Source organism: Meleagris gallopavo, chromosome 10 (assembly GCF_905368555.1).
Source record: "Meleagris gallopavo chromosome 10, MGAL_WU_HG_1.1, whole genome shotgun sequence".
Classification (NCBI taxonomy): Eukaryota; Metazoa; Chordata; class Aves; order Galliformes; family Phasianidae; genus Meleagris; species Meleagris gallopavo.
This window is the reverse complement of record NC_139413.1, coordinates 3,010,288-3,027,385: the sequence shown is the minus strand read 5'-3', so window position 1 is coordinate 3,027,385 and position 17,098 is coordinate 3,010,288. Positions and strand designations below refer to the sequence as shown.

Below are 17,098 nucleotides of genomic sequence, written 5' to 3'. Positions count from 1 at the left end.
GCTTAAACTAGAGTATATTTTGGAGCTTATGGAGGTCCAGTAATCTTTGGGATGTTGTCATAAGGCTAGTGGTGTATGAAAGTAGTTTTGTGTGTATTTTGATGCGAGTCTTGCACTCCCTGCTGTTGGGAGAATAAAATGGTGTGCGTGGAGCAAGAATGACCTGCAGTTCTCAATTTGAGGTAGGAACTTTCTCAGCAAATTTGGTAGCCTGATAATTCTTAAACTGTGTCATGGTAAACTTAACGTCTTCTGTTTGTATGAAGAAAAGGCTTGGCCACAGTGGCTCAAAAAACATTTTTTTTATTGCTTGGTGTCTTCACACAGTAAAAATCATAAAAGCTGAATCAGTGGGGACTACTTAAGCCAATATGTTTACAATTTAATACAGCAGAATGCACAGCAGCAGGCATAAACTCCTATCAATAACGCCTGCCTAGCTGTATGGCTGTTCTGTGAACTGACACTAACACTGCTGCACACTTGAAATGGAATAAAGATACTCTTTAGCTGGCAAAAACTTCATAGTAGAGTGACAGTAATAGTACTAATCTTGCTTATGTTGGAGGTACACAAACTTAGGACCGAGCTGAAGATGTAGGTTGCTATAGCACTTTGTTCCAATGGTTTTATGGGGCTTGTATTTTAGGTATCAACTCATTCCAACAAAACAACTCTCAGTTGGAGAGAAGTACCATTAAGCAAGTATAGCCAACTTTTTCTCATTCCTCTGTTAGTGATTCTGTATTCCCAGTTCATTTAGCTTTTTTAATATTATATTAGGTGTTACAAATTGAAGTGGTCAGTTGACAGCTGAAATACAGCCTTTTTACAGGTTAAAATTAGTTTAATATTTTATAAACCCACATATAGTGATATCTTACTCTGAAACAATTTCTCTTCCTCAGGAAAGGACTGCTCTGTCTGCCACCTCACTGGGTAAGATAACACAGATTAATTCTCTCTTCTGGGGGTATTGGTAACCACTGATGAAACTTGATTCTGCCAGATGAATTTCTGTGATATTACCATTTCCGTTCCATTCTTTCTGAGGTTACACAGCTGCTGAGAGGATCTCTTGGCAGATGTGTCACTGCATGCTAAGTGTGTTTTCCTGCTTTAGGTGAGGATGCAACTTTGGAACTGTATGAGCAAACAGAAAGGTGAGTGTAGCTATTAACAAAACTTAGTTGCTGGAACAGATGATGATTAAAACCTTAGCTTGAACTCTCTCACTGAACAGAGATGAAAACCTAAGGTCTGAGTTGTTCCAGTAAGCTTGTTGTACTGGTTTGGTGCCTTGTAACAGTTCTTATGCCTTACTTAATAGGTGGAAGATCCCGGGATAATGGGTTGCACTTACACAAACAGCATTAAAACAAGACTTTGTGATGTTAATGTTTGCCTCATACACTGATATTGGAGCCAATAAAATCTTGTAAACTCTACCTGTTGTTGTGAGCTGTTTTCTGATTTGATTGCTTGCTATGAAGTAGCTCTAAGGTGTTTGATTTAGGGCAGGGAGCTAACTAGTTTGAAATGCTAGTCCTGCAAGTGCTCTCTGCTGTAGAATGTAGCTAATATGAGTGTTAAGGCAGACTGGAGTTGACCTGAGCAATACCTAGGTTTGGGTAAAGTTCAAAAGAAAAAATAGCAGAACAGATTTTTCACAGAACCGCCAAAGGGCTTGGATTCTGTTAACTGTTCTGCTAGATGAAGTCTGGTCTGGTCAGTGGCATTAGTATGGAGTGTGACAGTGTCCACTCTCTGTGAGGAAGAAAAATGCTAGCAGAGGTGGGAGACTTGGATAATCCAATCCTATTTTAAAGGTAGAAATGTTTCTGTGGTACTAGAGCCTGTTAAGACATATATCTGTTATCAAAACTCATTAATGTCATTTTTTTCTGAAAAGCTAATGTTCTTCCCCCATCTTTTTGTGATGAAAAAGGAAACTTGCTCTTCTTAACACCTAAGCTATTGTATTGGTGCAGCACTTTGAACAAGAAGAAAAACTAGACAACTCTTACAGGAATATTTTCTGATGCTTCCCAGAATTTTTCATTAAGAGGAACAAGATTGAGTTTCATCTCCCTCCCACTCCAGCTGGTGTGTACTACTTGAGTTTTTAGCCAGAATAACTTAATCATAGATAAAATCAGTTAGAGATGTTCCTGTGTTCACATACAAATATCTTCTGCAGTAAAGCAAAAGCCATTAATAGGGTCTGTTTCCCTTCAGAGTTGATTAGTAGCCTCCTAGTATTCTCTGACTCTGGATTACTTCCTAAAATACCACACTTCATTGTGCCTGTTAAAGAGCTTGAAGGGACTGTCATAGCCTGCTGTGTAAAAGAAATCTTCATGGAATGGTTGGCCTCTGTTTCTTAAGAGCTTAGCCAGGGCTTCAGCTTCTTCAGCATATTTATCTGGTGAGGCAAATCCACTGAAGGACCTGGTGGAAGTAAAAAGGAAAGGTTGTTTTTTTTTATTCTGTTAGGAGATCAGGCCAAAATCCAACTGTTCTCTGCTTTGGTTTTTTCCAGAAGTGCTGGGGTGGGGAGCATCAGTATTTGAGGAGTTCTCATTTGTAGTTATTAAGTTAGAGAGAACTACCTGTCTGTACAGGTACATGCTACGCCTAAACCCCAGGCTTCCAAGTAGCAGGGTATATTCCCTGTACAGTTAAAAAAAAACAACCAATACAACTAAGAGTAGTGCAGGCTCTTAGTTTGTCAGCTACACCCATGCTGCTTACCTGACAAAGATAGCTGCTGCCTTCCGCTCCTCAACAAACACATCTGAGTCAGTGGGCTGTGGTGGGGAGTCCTGATGTTCAAATGGCACGAAGAAGGAGATTTTAAAATCTGCACAGCCAGACTTTACCAGACATGTCACTGGCACAGTCATATCAATCTTGATTTCTAAAGGATGAAAGATCTGTAGTAAGCTGCAAGCAAAAATGGTGAATGCAAGTGTAAAGACTGCTGCAGGCTTAGCCTAAAATCAGGTGCTAGGGCAGCCTCAGTGTTACAGCTGAAAAAATTGGTTTTTATGTTGATGCAAGGCTATGTGCTGCATCATTCTGCTTCTATCTGCAGCGCAATTCTGTACTGACAGTCATTGCCTGGGATGCAAATCCATCCTGATGTGGTTCTTTGAGCTGCAGTTTCCCACTTTGTTCTTGTTTATATATATATATATAAAAAACATAGCAGATGTTAGACATAGGGGCCCTAAGGGACTTGGAAGTGAAGATATGAAAAGACCTGTTTGTGCATCCCAAATCATGTGCTACCTTAAACTACTCAGCTTTATCCTGTTTGTGCTGCTTGCAGTTCAAAACCAGTGTCCTACCTTTCTCGTTCTTCCCTTGGATGTAATGGAAGAGTTTCCAGAAGCCCTGGCGCATTGCTTCCTTCTGGGTCTCTCCCTTAATGACTGTGCTGACCCACTTGGCTGTCTCATACTGGCGCAGTTCGGAGTCCTTTGCCTGAGAGGCAGCAGAAGTTACAGTGACCATGAGATGAATACTAAAGATGACACAAATAGATAGCTATTCTTCCCAAAGCAGCATTAAAGTATTGTGATCAGAAAACCCCAGACAGCCTCATAGCTGCAGGAACACCCCGAAAATCAAACTTTGTCGTCTTCATTGCAAAATTATGCTGTTCTGCCTTAGAACAAGTTGCTTAGAATTTACAAGTAAGTGTCCATCTTCCCACTTTGCTGTTAGGCATGAACAGAGTTCGTAGTAACATTTCTTCTTTGCTCATCAATCCCAAATCCACCTTAGCTCTGCAGCACCCTGGCTGTAGAGAATCTCCTCCCAAGCCTTTAGCACTTACCATGGTCTCTATTGAGCTCCACCTAGGGGACTGCAGATCCAGGGACAGAAACGTTTGCTTGAAGGATTTGATCATCTTGCCAGATCTGAAAAGGAGACACAGTTTGTTGGCCTCTCCAGTTAATGCAGCATAGATGGGGTGTGAGAAAACAGTAAGGCTTTTCTGCTTAATTTCAAGAGGTTTTCCTCTGGTTTCTAACCTGTAAGTAACACCTCCCAGCCCCAAGATGAAGCAAAAAAACTGTGAGGTTTAAGGTCCTAGCTTGAAATTTTAAGAGCCTTGGTTTATAATTTCTGTCATTACTTGCTAGATGACACTACATAACCCATATCCAGAGACAGTCTGCCCTTATATGTTACAGTATCCCTAATGTGCACTTCATGTTGCAGAAGCAGCATGTGGTTAAGCCATCACGTGTGCTGATAATCAGGTCATAGCAGGCTGTCTTCTCAAAGCGCAACTCAATTGTGCGTGTTTTGGGCATTAGAACAAGCTTTGAGGTTATTTTGCATTTCTTTGCTTACAGCTGCCCTCACAAGAAGCCCTGTGACTGCTTTTTTTTTTTTTTTCCATGGGCTTACAGCATTCAAGGTGGATGGATGTAATTAATAGCATCTGCCACCTCACTGCTCTGAGTGACAAGGTGAAATCATGCCACCTCATGCTACCACCCCAAACTATTGGCAATGATTTCATTTACAATCCTTAAAATATACAGACACACATGCTGAGAAGTGCTATCTAGCAGTTGCTGTAGTTGTAGTACAGCAGTGAGTACGAGAATGATGTAACACGGTACTGATGCCAGCAGTTAAAAGCAGGCACTGTCCCCTTCCGTGTCCCAGCCTTAATATACAGCATAACTGCCCAGTCAGCACTTAGACCAGAAGGCACTGTTCCACTCTAGTACAATTTCTGTCAGTAGTATTTACAAATCAAAAATAACAAGGAAGCAGGAATCCGATTGCTTTATTAGAAGCAAATGTGAACAATCTATACTGAAACTTAATACATGGATACGTTTTATCCTTTGCCATCTCAAAGACAAAGCTGATAAAGCTTGGTTGGCACTTCACTTTATTTCTCTTTGCCACACTTTGATAGGAAACAATTCTTTTCATGTGCTGCTGGTACCCTAGCAGAGAAATAAATGTTCCTCCATTTCCATTGTTGTACTAGCTAGTCTGATTCTGTAATTGCCAGTCCTGACACATTTTCAGAACTGCTGCTTACAGAACTTTGTAACTTTGCGACCAAAACCATCATGACTTCATGCAAGAAATACTTTCGAATTACGTACATAAAACAGTTCTTTTTGGGGAAGAGAGAGGAAAACAAGTCTTCCAAATATAGAGTTGAATTCATTCTTAGACCTACAGTAAAGCTTAGCTTTGGTCTTTCTATCTTATTAATACGTCTCTAGCCCACGAAGGCTTTTCCTGTTGCTGTTAACACTGAAGGGCTGAAGAAAGCACAGCAGGCATCGCCACAGCTTACACTGATGCAGTGAGTAAACGTAGCGAGAATATGCCATTCCATGGAGCTGTTAATTTGCAGAGAAAGTGGATGTACTTACATTTTGGTGAATAGGCTGTCCTAGCTATTGGAGGCTGCGCGCACCCACGATGTGCTACAAGTCGGTGTTTATTTTAGTTCGACCAGACTCCGCCCTGCCTCAGCCCTGCTGCAGAGGATGGTGTTAGGAAAACCAGAGCTCTGGGTCTCATTGGAGAGCTTCCACACAAAAGGCCGAAAGCTCCACCTCCTGCCCACCGGGCAACACTGGTTGCAATGTGTGCTCTGGTTCCATAAGCGGTTTCACACCCTTGTGTAACTTCCACTGCTTCTATGGCACTGTGCCTGCTTAGAGCTGGGTCAGCAATAGGTTTCGTGCTCCCGGGAGAAAGAACTGTACAAAAAATAATGTCACACCCCTCCAACTCAGGTCAGAAGGTGATGTTAGAGAATGAGAGCTTTTCCTTTTTAACCCTGGCGTGAAATGCTGGGTACAAATCTGGCTGTAAACAGCAAAGACCATCCTCACAAGATTTCTGCTGACGTGTTATGAAAAGCACAGTGTTCTCTGATAGCTGGCTGTTTTGAATGGCATTTGGGGCTGATCAGCCCCCTTAGCTCTTGGATATGTGCACAAAGGGGTTATACAAAGCTATTGTGAAATTCTATTGTGTTTATAGTACACAAAGTGAAGCTGGGCTCTCCATTTAACCAGCTGCAGTTCTCGATGTATTTAGATGCCAGCACAATAGGGCAAATTAAACTTCACCATTTGATTTCTAAGAACACCTCTCACGTTTCCCACACTTCATGCAGATTTCTTGCAGCTCGATTCACCCAAGCTCTCTGAGACATTTGAAATCAATAGCTGGGAATGACTTCTAACAGAAAACATGCTGCCTGCAGAGATCTATACCAGTGTGCTGGCTGATACACTTATATTCTAAAAGATTCAATAAAAAAAAAAGTACAGGCAAGTAACACTTGCAAACCTTTATCTAATGCCATGAAAATAGAGTTGTGTAAAGAGGAGTTTACTAGTTGAGCCTGTTAGAACACGCTAGGGCCTGAAACAGGTTCTCTGCAGGTTTAACCCTTTCTGTGGAGTAAACTGTTTCACCTGTGTTCTGCTTGGATCAAACGGGAAAATCATCACCAAGGTGTTTTGGAGAAGGAGAAGCTGTTATTTTCTGGGGTTTGCATTGGAGCTGCACTTGCTTGTGTAAGGTTAGCTGTTAAATTATTCTGTCACCCTAAAGTTCCTGTGAAGTGCATGCTAATAATTACTTTCTCCAGAGCAGAGAAGGCCATGGAAGGACTACATCCTGCCACACCACTTTGGTCCATCTCATCAGTTAGCCCTGTTCACATGTATGGAGGAGTATTGCCTTGAAAAGGAGGGCGACTAAAATGTAGATAAACACAAGCCCACTGAATTCTTGTTTTGTTTCTGAAGCAGAGAACAAATCCCCAGTCAGAATGTATGTGCCCAGCTGATGTTTCTGTCCCCAACAAAGAGCTAACTGTTCCCAATGGAGTAGCCTGAGGTTTGAGAACAATCATCAGTGTTCCCCCAAGAGGTTGTTTTTCAACCCTCTCTTGTTTCTCATAGATGCATTGTGAAGACATGCCAACAGTTGTGAAGGGCAGCGGGGCAGCCATGAAGACATGCATTCAGTACATAACTATATATGTGCCTGTATCATAAATAACTGGGGGAAGGGGCAGGATGAGAGCTGGCACATGGTTTTATCTCCAGAGTAACACCTGAGCACGCTGCTCTATAGCCATTGTCTGTTACACAGAAAAAATGACATAAAAAAGCTGTTTAGCAACTTGAGGTCCTGGTAGTTTGCAGAACATACAGGCAGGGATGTTCATCTGCATCCCTGTACTGCTGGTGTGTCTGTCTATCTCTACTACATGGGGAAAAGCAAGCCATATCATAATAGAAGCTTAAACAAGTATGCTTTCATAAATATCAACCTCCCCTTGTACACTATACTTCTAATAAAAACATAGGTAAAAGACTTGTTGCTCACAGAAGAGCTCTAAAATATATTAATTAAGCAGACGATATTCAGTATCTCATATGTATGTATGTATGTATGTATGTGTATATGTATATACATATGTATGTATGTATATGTATATGTATAGCTTGGCTATTCTGTACAATAGCTAACAAAGCAATATTTTTCGGTATTGTAAACTCAAGAGGTAGGAATGAGAGTAAAACTCACAGGCTATAGCTTACTCTTTGTAGCTGGAATTTTACTATTTTCAGAAGATACTTGTGTGTGTTGCAGTGCTGTGCTCTTAAGTCATGGTATTTCAGGCTACCAACTTGTATTGGATAAATACAAGACAAAGCTGTGGTACTGGTGGTTTCCATTTTTCCTCTATGTAGGCTTAGCTACACTTGTCATTAACAAGGCTAGACAAGCCCTTAAACAACATGCTGTAAAGCAAAAATGCTTAGGTTTGTTCTTTGTTGTAATTACAATCACTGCTGTCAAATGTATGCAAGTGTTTTTTAGGTCACCTTTATTCCTGGGGGTGAGCACACAGTGCTTGCAGAAATTGATGAATCTTTTCCACTGGCCTAATTGTGTCAGCATTAGACAAACTCCTGAAAAATGTTTTGTTACAGTATAGTTAATGATAACTTTGAGTCGTGTTCTTCTAACTGGAAAGTCTGTATAGTAATATGAAAAAAAGGGTGTGTATGGGACTGAAAGGAATGCACGCTGCTCACATGCTCCAGGCAGTCTTGCTTTCCTGCCTAAGCTTCTCCCAGCATCAGCTGCTCTTCCACTTGATGATTCTGATTTAAAAGAACTGGGAGTCTTCAGGCATAAATGCATTTGCTTTTGCAAACACCTATCAGTTGCTGCAGAAGCTCCTACTTCAAAACAGAGAAGTTAGGCGTGTGATGTTTATAGTTACTAAAAATAATGGTCTGAGTTTTCCTATATGATTAGATGAACCTTATCTTTCCAATTCATCTGCCTAAAGAAACCTCTTATCTCCTTGCTCTAAAGAAAGAGAAAACCTTCTATCATGTTCTATTTTCTTCTCATTTCCAGTAAGGGAATGGGAGTAACACAAGACTACCACCTTCTGAAGAAGCAGTTGAATGTACTGAAGTGCTGTTCCAAGAAGTCTCCATGTTATCCCTTGTAAATGGAAGATCTCTCTAATGAGGTGGTGTTTGGACCTTGTGCTGTAACATTTTATGTCAATACAGCAACTTGTCATTATTTGGTTGGCCTTCAGCCATAAATCCTTTGCTTTCTGGAAATGCCTGTGTGAATTTTGTCCATGTGCTTTTTGCCTGTTACAAGAGATACATGAAACTGTTGCATCTCCCTTCTGCCTTGAACAGATGACACAGTTGCTAAAGCAATTCTCATTCTAAGTTGATGATGAGTATTGTTTTTTCACTACATCCAGATAGCCTTTGTGAATGAGACAACAGCTGTTCACTGAGAGCACTATCTAAAATCTTTCCAAATGAGTGACTTGTTGCTAGTGCTTCACTTCATCAGGGTTTGCATGGAACTCACTGATCTTGTCCAAATAAAAAGCATCCTACATCCAGCACCACTCCAGAGCATTCCTGACTTAGAGGTTTAGAAGATTTTCTTGCTGAAGGTCAGCATTTCTGAATCATTCCAAGTTTGAAGAATTAATCCTAAATTAATCCTCGCAGCTTCCATGAAGAATCTCCCTAAAGCTCCTTCTCTTCTGTCCATAGAGCCCAAAGACATTGGAATCTTTCTCAGCTTAATACACTGCTTTATTCACTTGGCATCTTTCCAAAATAAGAATTATTTTTAATATGAATCTGTTTAGGGATCTAGCTGCCAGCTGAACCACAAGCAATTCCTTCAGGAAACTTCTTTAGCCAGCGTATGGCTAAATAATGCAGAGAAAACCTGCACCCCCTTGAGCGCTGAAAGGATATGGAGCAAATTCAGTTTCCCCTACCAGTTCATCCTTTTTCTGCTTTTAACAGATTCTACTCAGAAAAACGAACATGAATCAAGGGCAATCTTTATCTTTGAGATGGTATTTTTGATTTTTTTAATTGTATTTAACAGTGATATAAGACTGTCGTGATAACAGCTGTAGCCTAATGTAAGAGAAAATGTATATTCTCCTTTGCAAGCACAATTCTGAAGATTAAAGAGCCAGATATCAGTTGTCTAAGAGCATTATTTAGAGCAAAAGCAGATCTAAGGAGAGCAGCTACATATTGATTGTTTCTTATCAACAGGAAAGTCAATCGTGTTTGAAAGTGTAGTGTTTGAAGTCACCAGCCATCCATACCAGAAATAATGTTCTCCAGAAATGAGGAAAATGAAGTTATTAACAACCACAACAGCAGCCCAAGGCCTCTGTCTGCTAGACAGGCTCTCCAGAAGAAGGTAGGCATTCAGTATCATCTCCAGAAAGACTAATTACCTACATCTTCCAGCAGTTCCTCAAGCAAATGCCTGTTGCCCTGTCTTTAAAAGCAGAAAGAGAATGCTTCCACAATTTCTCTTTTTTGCTCCATCTTCCTAGTCTTTAAGGTGGTGTCTCACTTCCATTTTTCTTTGCCTGCTTTGGCCTTCTACTTCTTTTTTTCTCTCCATCTCTCCCTCTCATTCTCAACTTTCTCCATTTGCATGCGAGAAATGCATAGAGTGACAACACCTTACAGCTCCCCTGCCTTGTGGTCTGGGTGCTCTTGACTCAAAGTTTTTTGATAATGGGGACAGTCCCCAGTGTGAAAAAGACCTAGGCATGCAGAAATTGCCGTAGAGAACCCAGGGACCTGAAACCATGGCCAGAGACACTGGAAACAGACCCAGAGAATAAGAGAAGTGTCAAAGAAAAATGCTCTCCTAAAATAGATTTTTCCACTTTCTCCAAAAACTTATGAGGAGATAACTGAAAAAGAAGCATGCTTCTTGTTAGGGAGCTTTTTATTTTCAGGTCTTCAAGAATACAGATGAGGACCACTGTGTATCGTGTAATGTGAGGCAGAACATGGAATCAATATCAAAGTCCTTGCAATCAAGTTGTGAGTGTAGCTTTGGCACACTGGTGTTACTGTTGTATGGCAGTAGGAAAGTGTTCTCTGACTGAGGGCTTGTCTCCTAAGGTTGTTCCTGATCCTTCTTGCTTGAGTATGGATCATATCAGAACTTTTCCCGTCTTCTAAGGGTGGAGATTTTGGTAACGAGTATGGGTATCTTGGTATTTTTCTTGCTTAGATTATGCAGTAAGCCTTCCTGATGGGGCTTCTTCTTGAAGAACTTGTTCTCTGTCCAAAGATGATCCAGTGCTGCTTCCTGCAGCAGATGGCACTGTTGTTTGTTTTCAGAGGTGAAGTTTACTTTAATTAAAAATTCCCTCAAACCCTCTTGCTTGCCAAGAGTCCCTTTGGCTCATTAACAGATCCATTGTATAGTGACAGTTCTCTATAATTCTAGAGCCTTGCGTCTGAATATTCTCTGGTGAACTGTCTCTGGGGCCATTAAGTATTCAAATGCCTTGACATCTAGAGATTTAGCATCTTGGCATGTCGAACATCTTTAATGCAGCAGACACGAGTGAATATCTGTGTCAGAAAAATTAGGAAAAACATCACATCAGCTTCTCAGATACTGTACTTCTGAGTGCCAGTAGACAAGAGGGTATTTAAGGGAATTTCATCACTTCCACCACTAATATCTTTTTGAGTTTCTGTATCATTTAGGCTTTGCTACTTGCAGTTCTGAAAATAGATTTGGGTCAGAATATTGTCTTTGAAAGAAGAGTCTATCTGGGTACGTTTATTTACTTCAGAGACAAATAGAAGCAAAAGTATATTCTAACTACACCCAAACACAACTGCACACGTGATAGCTTGAGAAATGGGAAAATCCAGGTCTTTGGAGCATGTAGGTGGTTTGGGGAAGGAAAAATTAAAGGACAGAGGTGTTCAATTGTAGCCAATGTAGAAAATGTTGGAGATGTTAATGTAGAAACAGCAACAAAAAGCACAGCAATCTAACGTCCTCCGGAGGAAAACTGGAGTACCTTTGGCTGAACTACCTTAGCAAATCAGTGATCTGAATAATGAAGCAAGTTCTTAGTAGCTATGTCAATTCACTATGTCAGCACATGGCAACCTAGCTGTGCTCTTGGCACAAAAATTCTGATTCTTAAATGTTTATAACTCCCCTCTTTGAAATTGAATTGATATATGGGGTAATTTAGATAAGCTTTTGACATTGATGTTCATTTATTTTCCCACTGGAAAAAAGTACTTACATCTATAAAACCATATTTTTATTCCTGTAATTGTTTTTGAAAAATAGCCACTGTTTTTTTTGTTGTTGTTGTTTTCATTGGTGTCCTTACCATCCTCTGCGTTTTGGCAGCACTGACACTTTACCACTTATTTCTGTGGTTACTGGGGTGATGCTTTTCCGGTCACTGCACAGCATGCTGCAGCTGCACACAGCCTAAACCTTTCTTCTGCTTTACCCAAAATTTACAATGCAAATGTTGGATTCTCTCCTGAATACAAGCTCTCTTGTTTGCATTTTCCTGAATATAAATTTCCAGAGCCATTTAAGCCTTCCTAAATGTGTATTTTTGGCATTAAACACACTCTTAAAATGAGTATAAAGGAAAGGAAGTATTTTAAATGGCCACAGTAAGCTCATTTCTTCTTTCCCTCGGGGGAAACATCGTCCTTAGGATGCTGTACTCACATGCACATCATTGGCACTGCTGATTGCTCAGTTGGTGTATTGGGACAGCAGGATTTTACTAGATGGACAAAAGTAAAGTCTGAGTGTGAGTTTCGGCCTAATGAGACTCTTGCAGTGTTCAGGAAGAATTCTCTTCTGTGCAGGTGTTAATTTGCTGATGCCTAGAGGAGGGTTAGTAATTATCCACTCTATTATATACTATTGTGGAAGTGAACTTATGCTGTCCTTCAATCCACTGTTGAATAATTTGCACATCAGTTTTAGTTGAGGTGCGGTTCTCTTTGCTTCCTTCTGGTAATTTATCAGTGTAAATATCTGAAAGCCTTACAGCCTTTTTTTTACCGTCGTTTTCTTAATTACATTCTTTCTGAAGTAAGCAAAGACTGACCTGAAACATAAAACCCTCACCTAAGGGCTGGGGGAGAGAGCCATAGTCAGTGAGGAGTGTCAGAAACAGTGAGCATGGCTTAGAAAGATGCAGGAAGACAGTCCCAGCCCTCAACCAATTCTGAACTGGGGGGGTAATGGGCTGGGACCACTGTGACATTCCTCAAAAGCATTCTTAACCACTCTAAGACTATCCTAGCCCCCTATAGGCAGCTCTAAACTATATATCTCTTATAGATTGCTTAAAAATCCTTTGATCAGCTCCGAAGAGCTGTAAGGACAGCTTGCTGTAGCCCCAGTAAGGCAATTGCCTCAAAACGTGTAATTTACACAGCTTTGAATGGTCTCTCAACTACTCTAAAACACTTCTAATCAGCTTTAGGCTGCCCCAAAATAGTTCTAAATATCTCAAAAGATTTATTGCCATTCAGATGCCTTGAACTTCCTGTAAACATCTCTAAAGATCTCAGAAATCACTCAAGTTCTTCCAAAGCTCCTTAAAAGCACTCTAAACAGTCCTGAGGAGCTGTAATATCCCCATAAAGAGTGCTAGGGTCCTCTAAACTGCCCTAACATCCTTCTAAACCTGCTCTAAGCAACTTTCAGATTCATATGATCATCTAGACCCCTTCTATGTTGATCTGAGAACCTCTGAATTTCATTTGGATCTCTGCAGTTCTTCCAAGGACTTCTCAAACTGCTTGGAGATGCTTTGAGATGCTCTAAACCCCTTTGGACAGCTATGAAACAGCTCGGATAGGCTCTTAAAGAGCTGAATTACACCCCCTAAATTGCTCCATTAAATGAAAATGTATTTAATTTATTAATTAAATAATAGAATTGAACTATTTCTAAAGCACTCTAAAGTGCCACTAAATCAGCCTGGACTTCTTTAAACAGCTCCAGAATCAGTTATAAGCATGGTGAGAAGCTATGCACTCGTCTAAAACCTCCACTCTGCCTCTCTGAAAACCCTCTAAACTGCACTAATCTAATCTAAATTCCCTTGCACTGCTTTAAGCAATACTACAGTGGGACAAAATAGCTCTCAAAACCCTCTTGATCTCCATGCAACTGCTCCAGAACTCTTTTCTGCAGCTCTGAAACTTCTTTTCTAGAAATAACACTTCAGCTTCTCTTTGGGCATTTAAAACTCAATGATGCCATCAGCTCCACACCCCTCTAAATGTATCTAGCTCCTCTAAAGCCCCTATGGACTGTTCTGAGATGCTCTGAGGACATCTGGAAAAGGGAGAAAAGTCTCAAAGAAATGAAAAATAGATGTGCTTTGTGACAACCTGCTAATGAAGCCAAACAGCACGAAAAGTGACCACTGAGCACTAACAGCCCACAGTGAGCATATTTTGGAGTGGAGGAGGAATACCAGAGACCCAACCACTTCTGAGATCGTTATGTGACTGCAGGAAAAATGTGCTCCCGGAGCACGCAACAACAGGGGATTGTTCTGCAGGTTACACAAACATAACTGAGTCTTCTGTGCCTGGGCAGAGTTCTTCAGGGTCTGGTGTCCCCCTACTCACTTTGATGGTTGGGCACAGGTTTTCTGAGGGTACCTGTCTCCATCTGCATTCTGCTGATTGGTTACTGTGTTGGACTCGTGCCCCTGACTCAAGGATGTTGCTCTTAGTATAGAAGTCTTGTGGTCAGGAAGGATGTTTATTTATTTGGCTGAGGGAGCTGGGCCTGTTCAGCCTGGAGAAAAAAAGGCTGATAGGAGACCTCAACTGCAGCCTCTCAGTCTTTAAAAGATGATTATAAACAGGAGGGGAATTGACTTTTTATAAGGGTAGACAGTAATAGGACAAGTGGGAATGGTTTTAATCTCAAGGAGGGAAGATTGAGGTTGGATGTCAGGGGGAAGTTCTTTGCTATGAGAGTGGTGAGGTGCTGGCACAGCTGCCCAGAGAGGCTGTGGATGCCCCGTCCATCCCTGGAGGTGTTCAAGGCCAGGTTGGATGGGGCCCTGGGCAGCCTGGGCTGGTACTAAACGTGGAGGTTGGTGGCCCTGCATGCAGAGGGAACGTTGGAACTTCTTGATCCTTGAGGTCCCTTCCAACCCACGCTGTTCTATGATTCCGTGATTATCATAGATAAGCAATTCATATGGAAGTCACTATCGCTTCAAGCAAGCACCTTAATTAGGCAAAATGGCAGATATTTAAGGATATGGGTCTTATCATAGCATAGATCAGCAGTACGTCTGGAAGTTCTACACAGAACTATAAGTCTGAACAAAACTGGCGGATAACTAGCTCTAAGACATCAGCTGTAGGAAACCCAGATGATTCTGCTGTGGGAGGACAGATTGAGTGGTGATGTGCACTGCTGCCTTTCTCCACGGATCCAGCCGTCCTGCTGCATGTGCCACACATCTGGTAAAACCACATGTGGGGGAAGCAAACAAAAACCACATGGGCTGCGTGTGGGCAGTGGTTTTAGCACCCATTTGCCATTGTCTTCTGCTCATTTTTCAGTGCCATGACTTAAAATCGTAGAATTACTTAGTTTGGAAAAGACCCTTAAGATCGTCAAGTCCAAGCGTCACCTAGCCCTGCTGCCAAGGCCACTGAACCACCACCTTCAGTGCCACGTCCACTACCTGCAGACTGGTAGAGATTACCTGTCTCTACCTGCAGGACTGGGGATCCAAGCCTTTCCACGAAGACATTCTTCCCGATATCTAATCTAAACCTCACTTGGCACAATTCGGGGCCGCTTCCACCTATCCGATCGCTTCTCACCCGAGAAAAAGAGATAGCTGCAGGGGGCAATGAGGTTTTCCCTCAGCCTTCTCCTCTCCAAACTGAGCAGCCCCAGTTCCCTCAGCCGCTCCTCCTAACTCTCATTCTCCAGCCCCAAACTCCCGCGGCGGGGGCGGGGCGAGGCGGGGCGAGGCGGAGCCGCCTCACAGCCGCCTCACAGCCGCTCCGGAGGCGGCGGGGCGCTTCGGGCGCGGGTTGTGGAGGTGAGGGAGCTGTGGGACCGGGGGGGGGACGACTCCGACAGACCCGGCCTCCCAGCACCCTGTCGAAATCTGCTTCAGAACTTGGTCTGATTCCGTTCGTGGCTGGAGTGAGCGGAGACAAAGCTTTAAAGATGGGGGATTGCTAATCGTTTTTTCTTTATTTTTCCCCGATCAGCTCGATGACACCCAGAAAGAAGCTGGAGGGTCTGGTCGCTGCCACAGTCACCCCAATGACTCCTGATGGGTGAGCGTCGCCTGGCACCTCTGCACGGCTGTGTCACGCTGTCTGCTCTCCCCTCGGGATGCTATTTCCTTTCTTATTTGGAACGGATCACTTTGGGCTGCGATTTGGATCAGATCTCTGTGGGATGGGGAACTGCTGGGTGAGAGGCTGTCGGTCAGGGCTTAGAGGTTTGATCAGTCCTTAATCTTGGGATAATGTTTTTTCAGCTGTTTTTGTAGATGCAAACTAAATTACAGTAAATCGTGTTAGCATTGCAGTATTTCCAAACTCAAATCACACCCCTCGTTAAAGAGAAGTCTTAAGAGCTAAGAAATAATTATCTAAATCTAATGTCCTTTTCTCTTGCCCCTAACTAACTCATGCGTGCTCTTGCGTGCATACATGTGTCAGCAGAATTAGTCTAAACCAGAACAAAATATTGCAAGGACTGCATGGTTCCAAAAATAACGTCAAATCAAAAGTTGAGTTTCCTCCTTCCTCATGGAAATGATGATAAACAGATGTCCTCCTTGCTGCAGTTTGATGTTGCAAGATGGAGTTGTTTGGAGTCAGCAAAGGGCCCTGAGCTTCTCTAGTGGGGGATGTATCACGATCTGTATGTGTTTTTGAGGAAGGTGGTTGTTATTGACTGATACAGTCCTCTGAAAGTGAGCCTTTACAATGTAAATGTACTGTAGAGCATGGTCCTGTGTCAGTAAGGGAATTTAGGTACACTGCAGTCACTGCTTGCTTTCTTCCTTTAAAGAAAACTTATTTTCAATGTTGTTTTTTATTACTGCTTGAATTTACTCCAAGGTGGTATTTGGAATGTGATCTGGGCCCTCTGCCTGAGATGCTTGGCCCTCGTAAGATACATCCTGTGAGAATTGGGGTAAATTGTGAACCCAGTAAAGGTCCCAGAATCGAATGTCAGACTGTGGGGTCAGTCTGCATGCTTGGCAAATGGAAACAAAAATAAAATACTATGCACTGATAAACATTTTTTTCTTTTTTTTCTGGAGAGAAGACAAATCTATAAATCAGTTTCCGCTGTTTGTCTGGGAAGTCTGTTGTTTTCCCCATCCTTTAATCAGAGAGAGAGGTCAAAGTCACATGCAGCAGGCTCTGTCTCACAGCCTGTGTCCTGTAGTTACAAGTGTAGCTTAACTATTTGCCAGACGTGCACAAATACCTTTGTGCTCTCAAGAGCACTCTTGCTTCTCTTAACAGTCCAGAAGGTTCAAGTGTGCCTCATTGCTTGTGGAATTTTAAACACATGCTGAAGGTATCATACCTTGGGGTAATTTGTGCGTGCACACATGCAAAACTTCAGAAATACATGACTTCATTTTTGATTACTGAATCTCTCTGTTTAAAATTGCTGTAGG

The 17,098-nt window shown here is 41.9% G+C and overlaps 2 protein-coding genes and 2 non-coding genes across 22 annotated transcripts in view; 3 read left to right on the top strand and 1 right to left on the bottom strand.

Annotated features, from left to right (window-relative positions):
- Positions 1-17,098, top strand: part of NPL (N-acetylneuraminate pyruvate lyase) — a 40,931-nt gene that overhangs the window by 5,152 nt on the left and 18,681 nt on the right. For 7 of the 19 annotated variants that reach the window (XR_014885242.1, XR_014885240.1, XR_014885241.1 and 4 more), the window contains exons 11-13: positions 909-1,163; positions 9,642-9,792; positions 15,663-15,731. Coding sequence is in view for 12 of the 19 variants with exons in the window: in XM_085231722.1 (XP_085087848.1) it covers positions 9,716-9,792; positions 15,663-15,731 (146 nt within the window). In the remaining 7 variants the exon portion in view is untranslated. Of the gene's footprint in view, positions 1-2; positions 1,449-9,641; positions 9,793-15,395; positions 15,488-15,662; positions 15,732-17,098 lie in introns of those variants that run through there. The other 12 variants (XM_085231721.1, XM_085231726.1, XM_085231725.1 and 9 more) reach the window with 11 other exon arrangements.
- HEBP2 (heme binding protein 2) lies at positions 787-5,621 on the bottom strand. Its single transcript, XM_031554848.2, has 5 exons — positions 5,421-5,621; positions 3,845-3,929; positions 3,354-3,489; positions 2,755-2,920; positions 787-2,451 (listed from the first exon to the last, which is right to left on the bottom strand). Exons 2-5 carry the CDS (start codon positions 3,917-3,919, stop codon positions 2,277-2,279), a joined length of 552 nt encoding a protein of 183 aa, XP_031410708.1. The 5' UTR covers positions 3,920-3,929; positions 5,421-5,621; the 3' UTR covers positions 787-2,276.
- On the top strand, positions 982-1,056 carry LOC116217016 (small nucleolar RNA SNORD47). Its single transcript, XR_004160853.1, has one exon. It is a non-coding gene; the product is annotated as a small nucleolar RNA SNORD47 (small nucleolar RNA).
- On the top strand, positions 1,195-1,273 carry LOC146543684 (small nucleolar RNA SNORD81). Its single transcript, XR_014885366.1, has one exon. It is a non-coding gene; the product is annotated as a small nucleolar RNA SNORD81 (small nucleolar RNA).

Coding starts and splice junctions, on each gene's coding strand:
- HEBP2 (XM_031554848.2), bottom strand. CDS start 3,919: ATGATCAAATCCTTCAAGCAAACGTTTCTGTCCCTGGATCTGCAGTCC. Junction 3,490..3,844: donor GGAGCTCAATAGAGACCATG/GTAAGTGCTAAA, acceptor GCTGCCTCTCAG/GCAAAGGACTCCGAACTGCG. Junction 2,452..2,754: donor GCAGCAGCTATCTTTGTCAG/GTAAGCAGCATG, acceptor TACTTCCACCAG/GTCCTTCAGTGGATTTGCCT.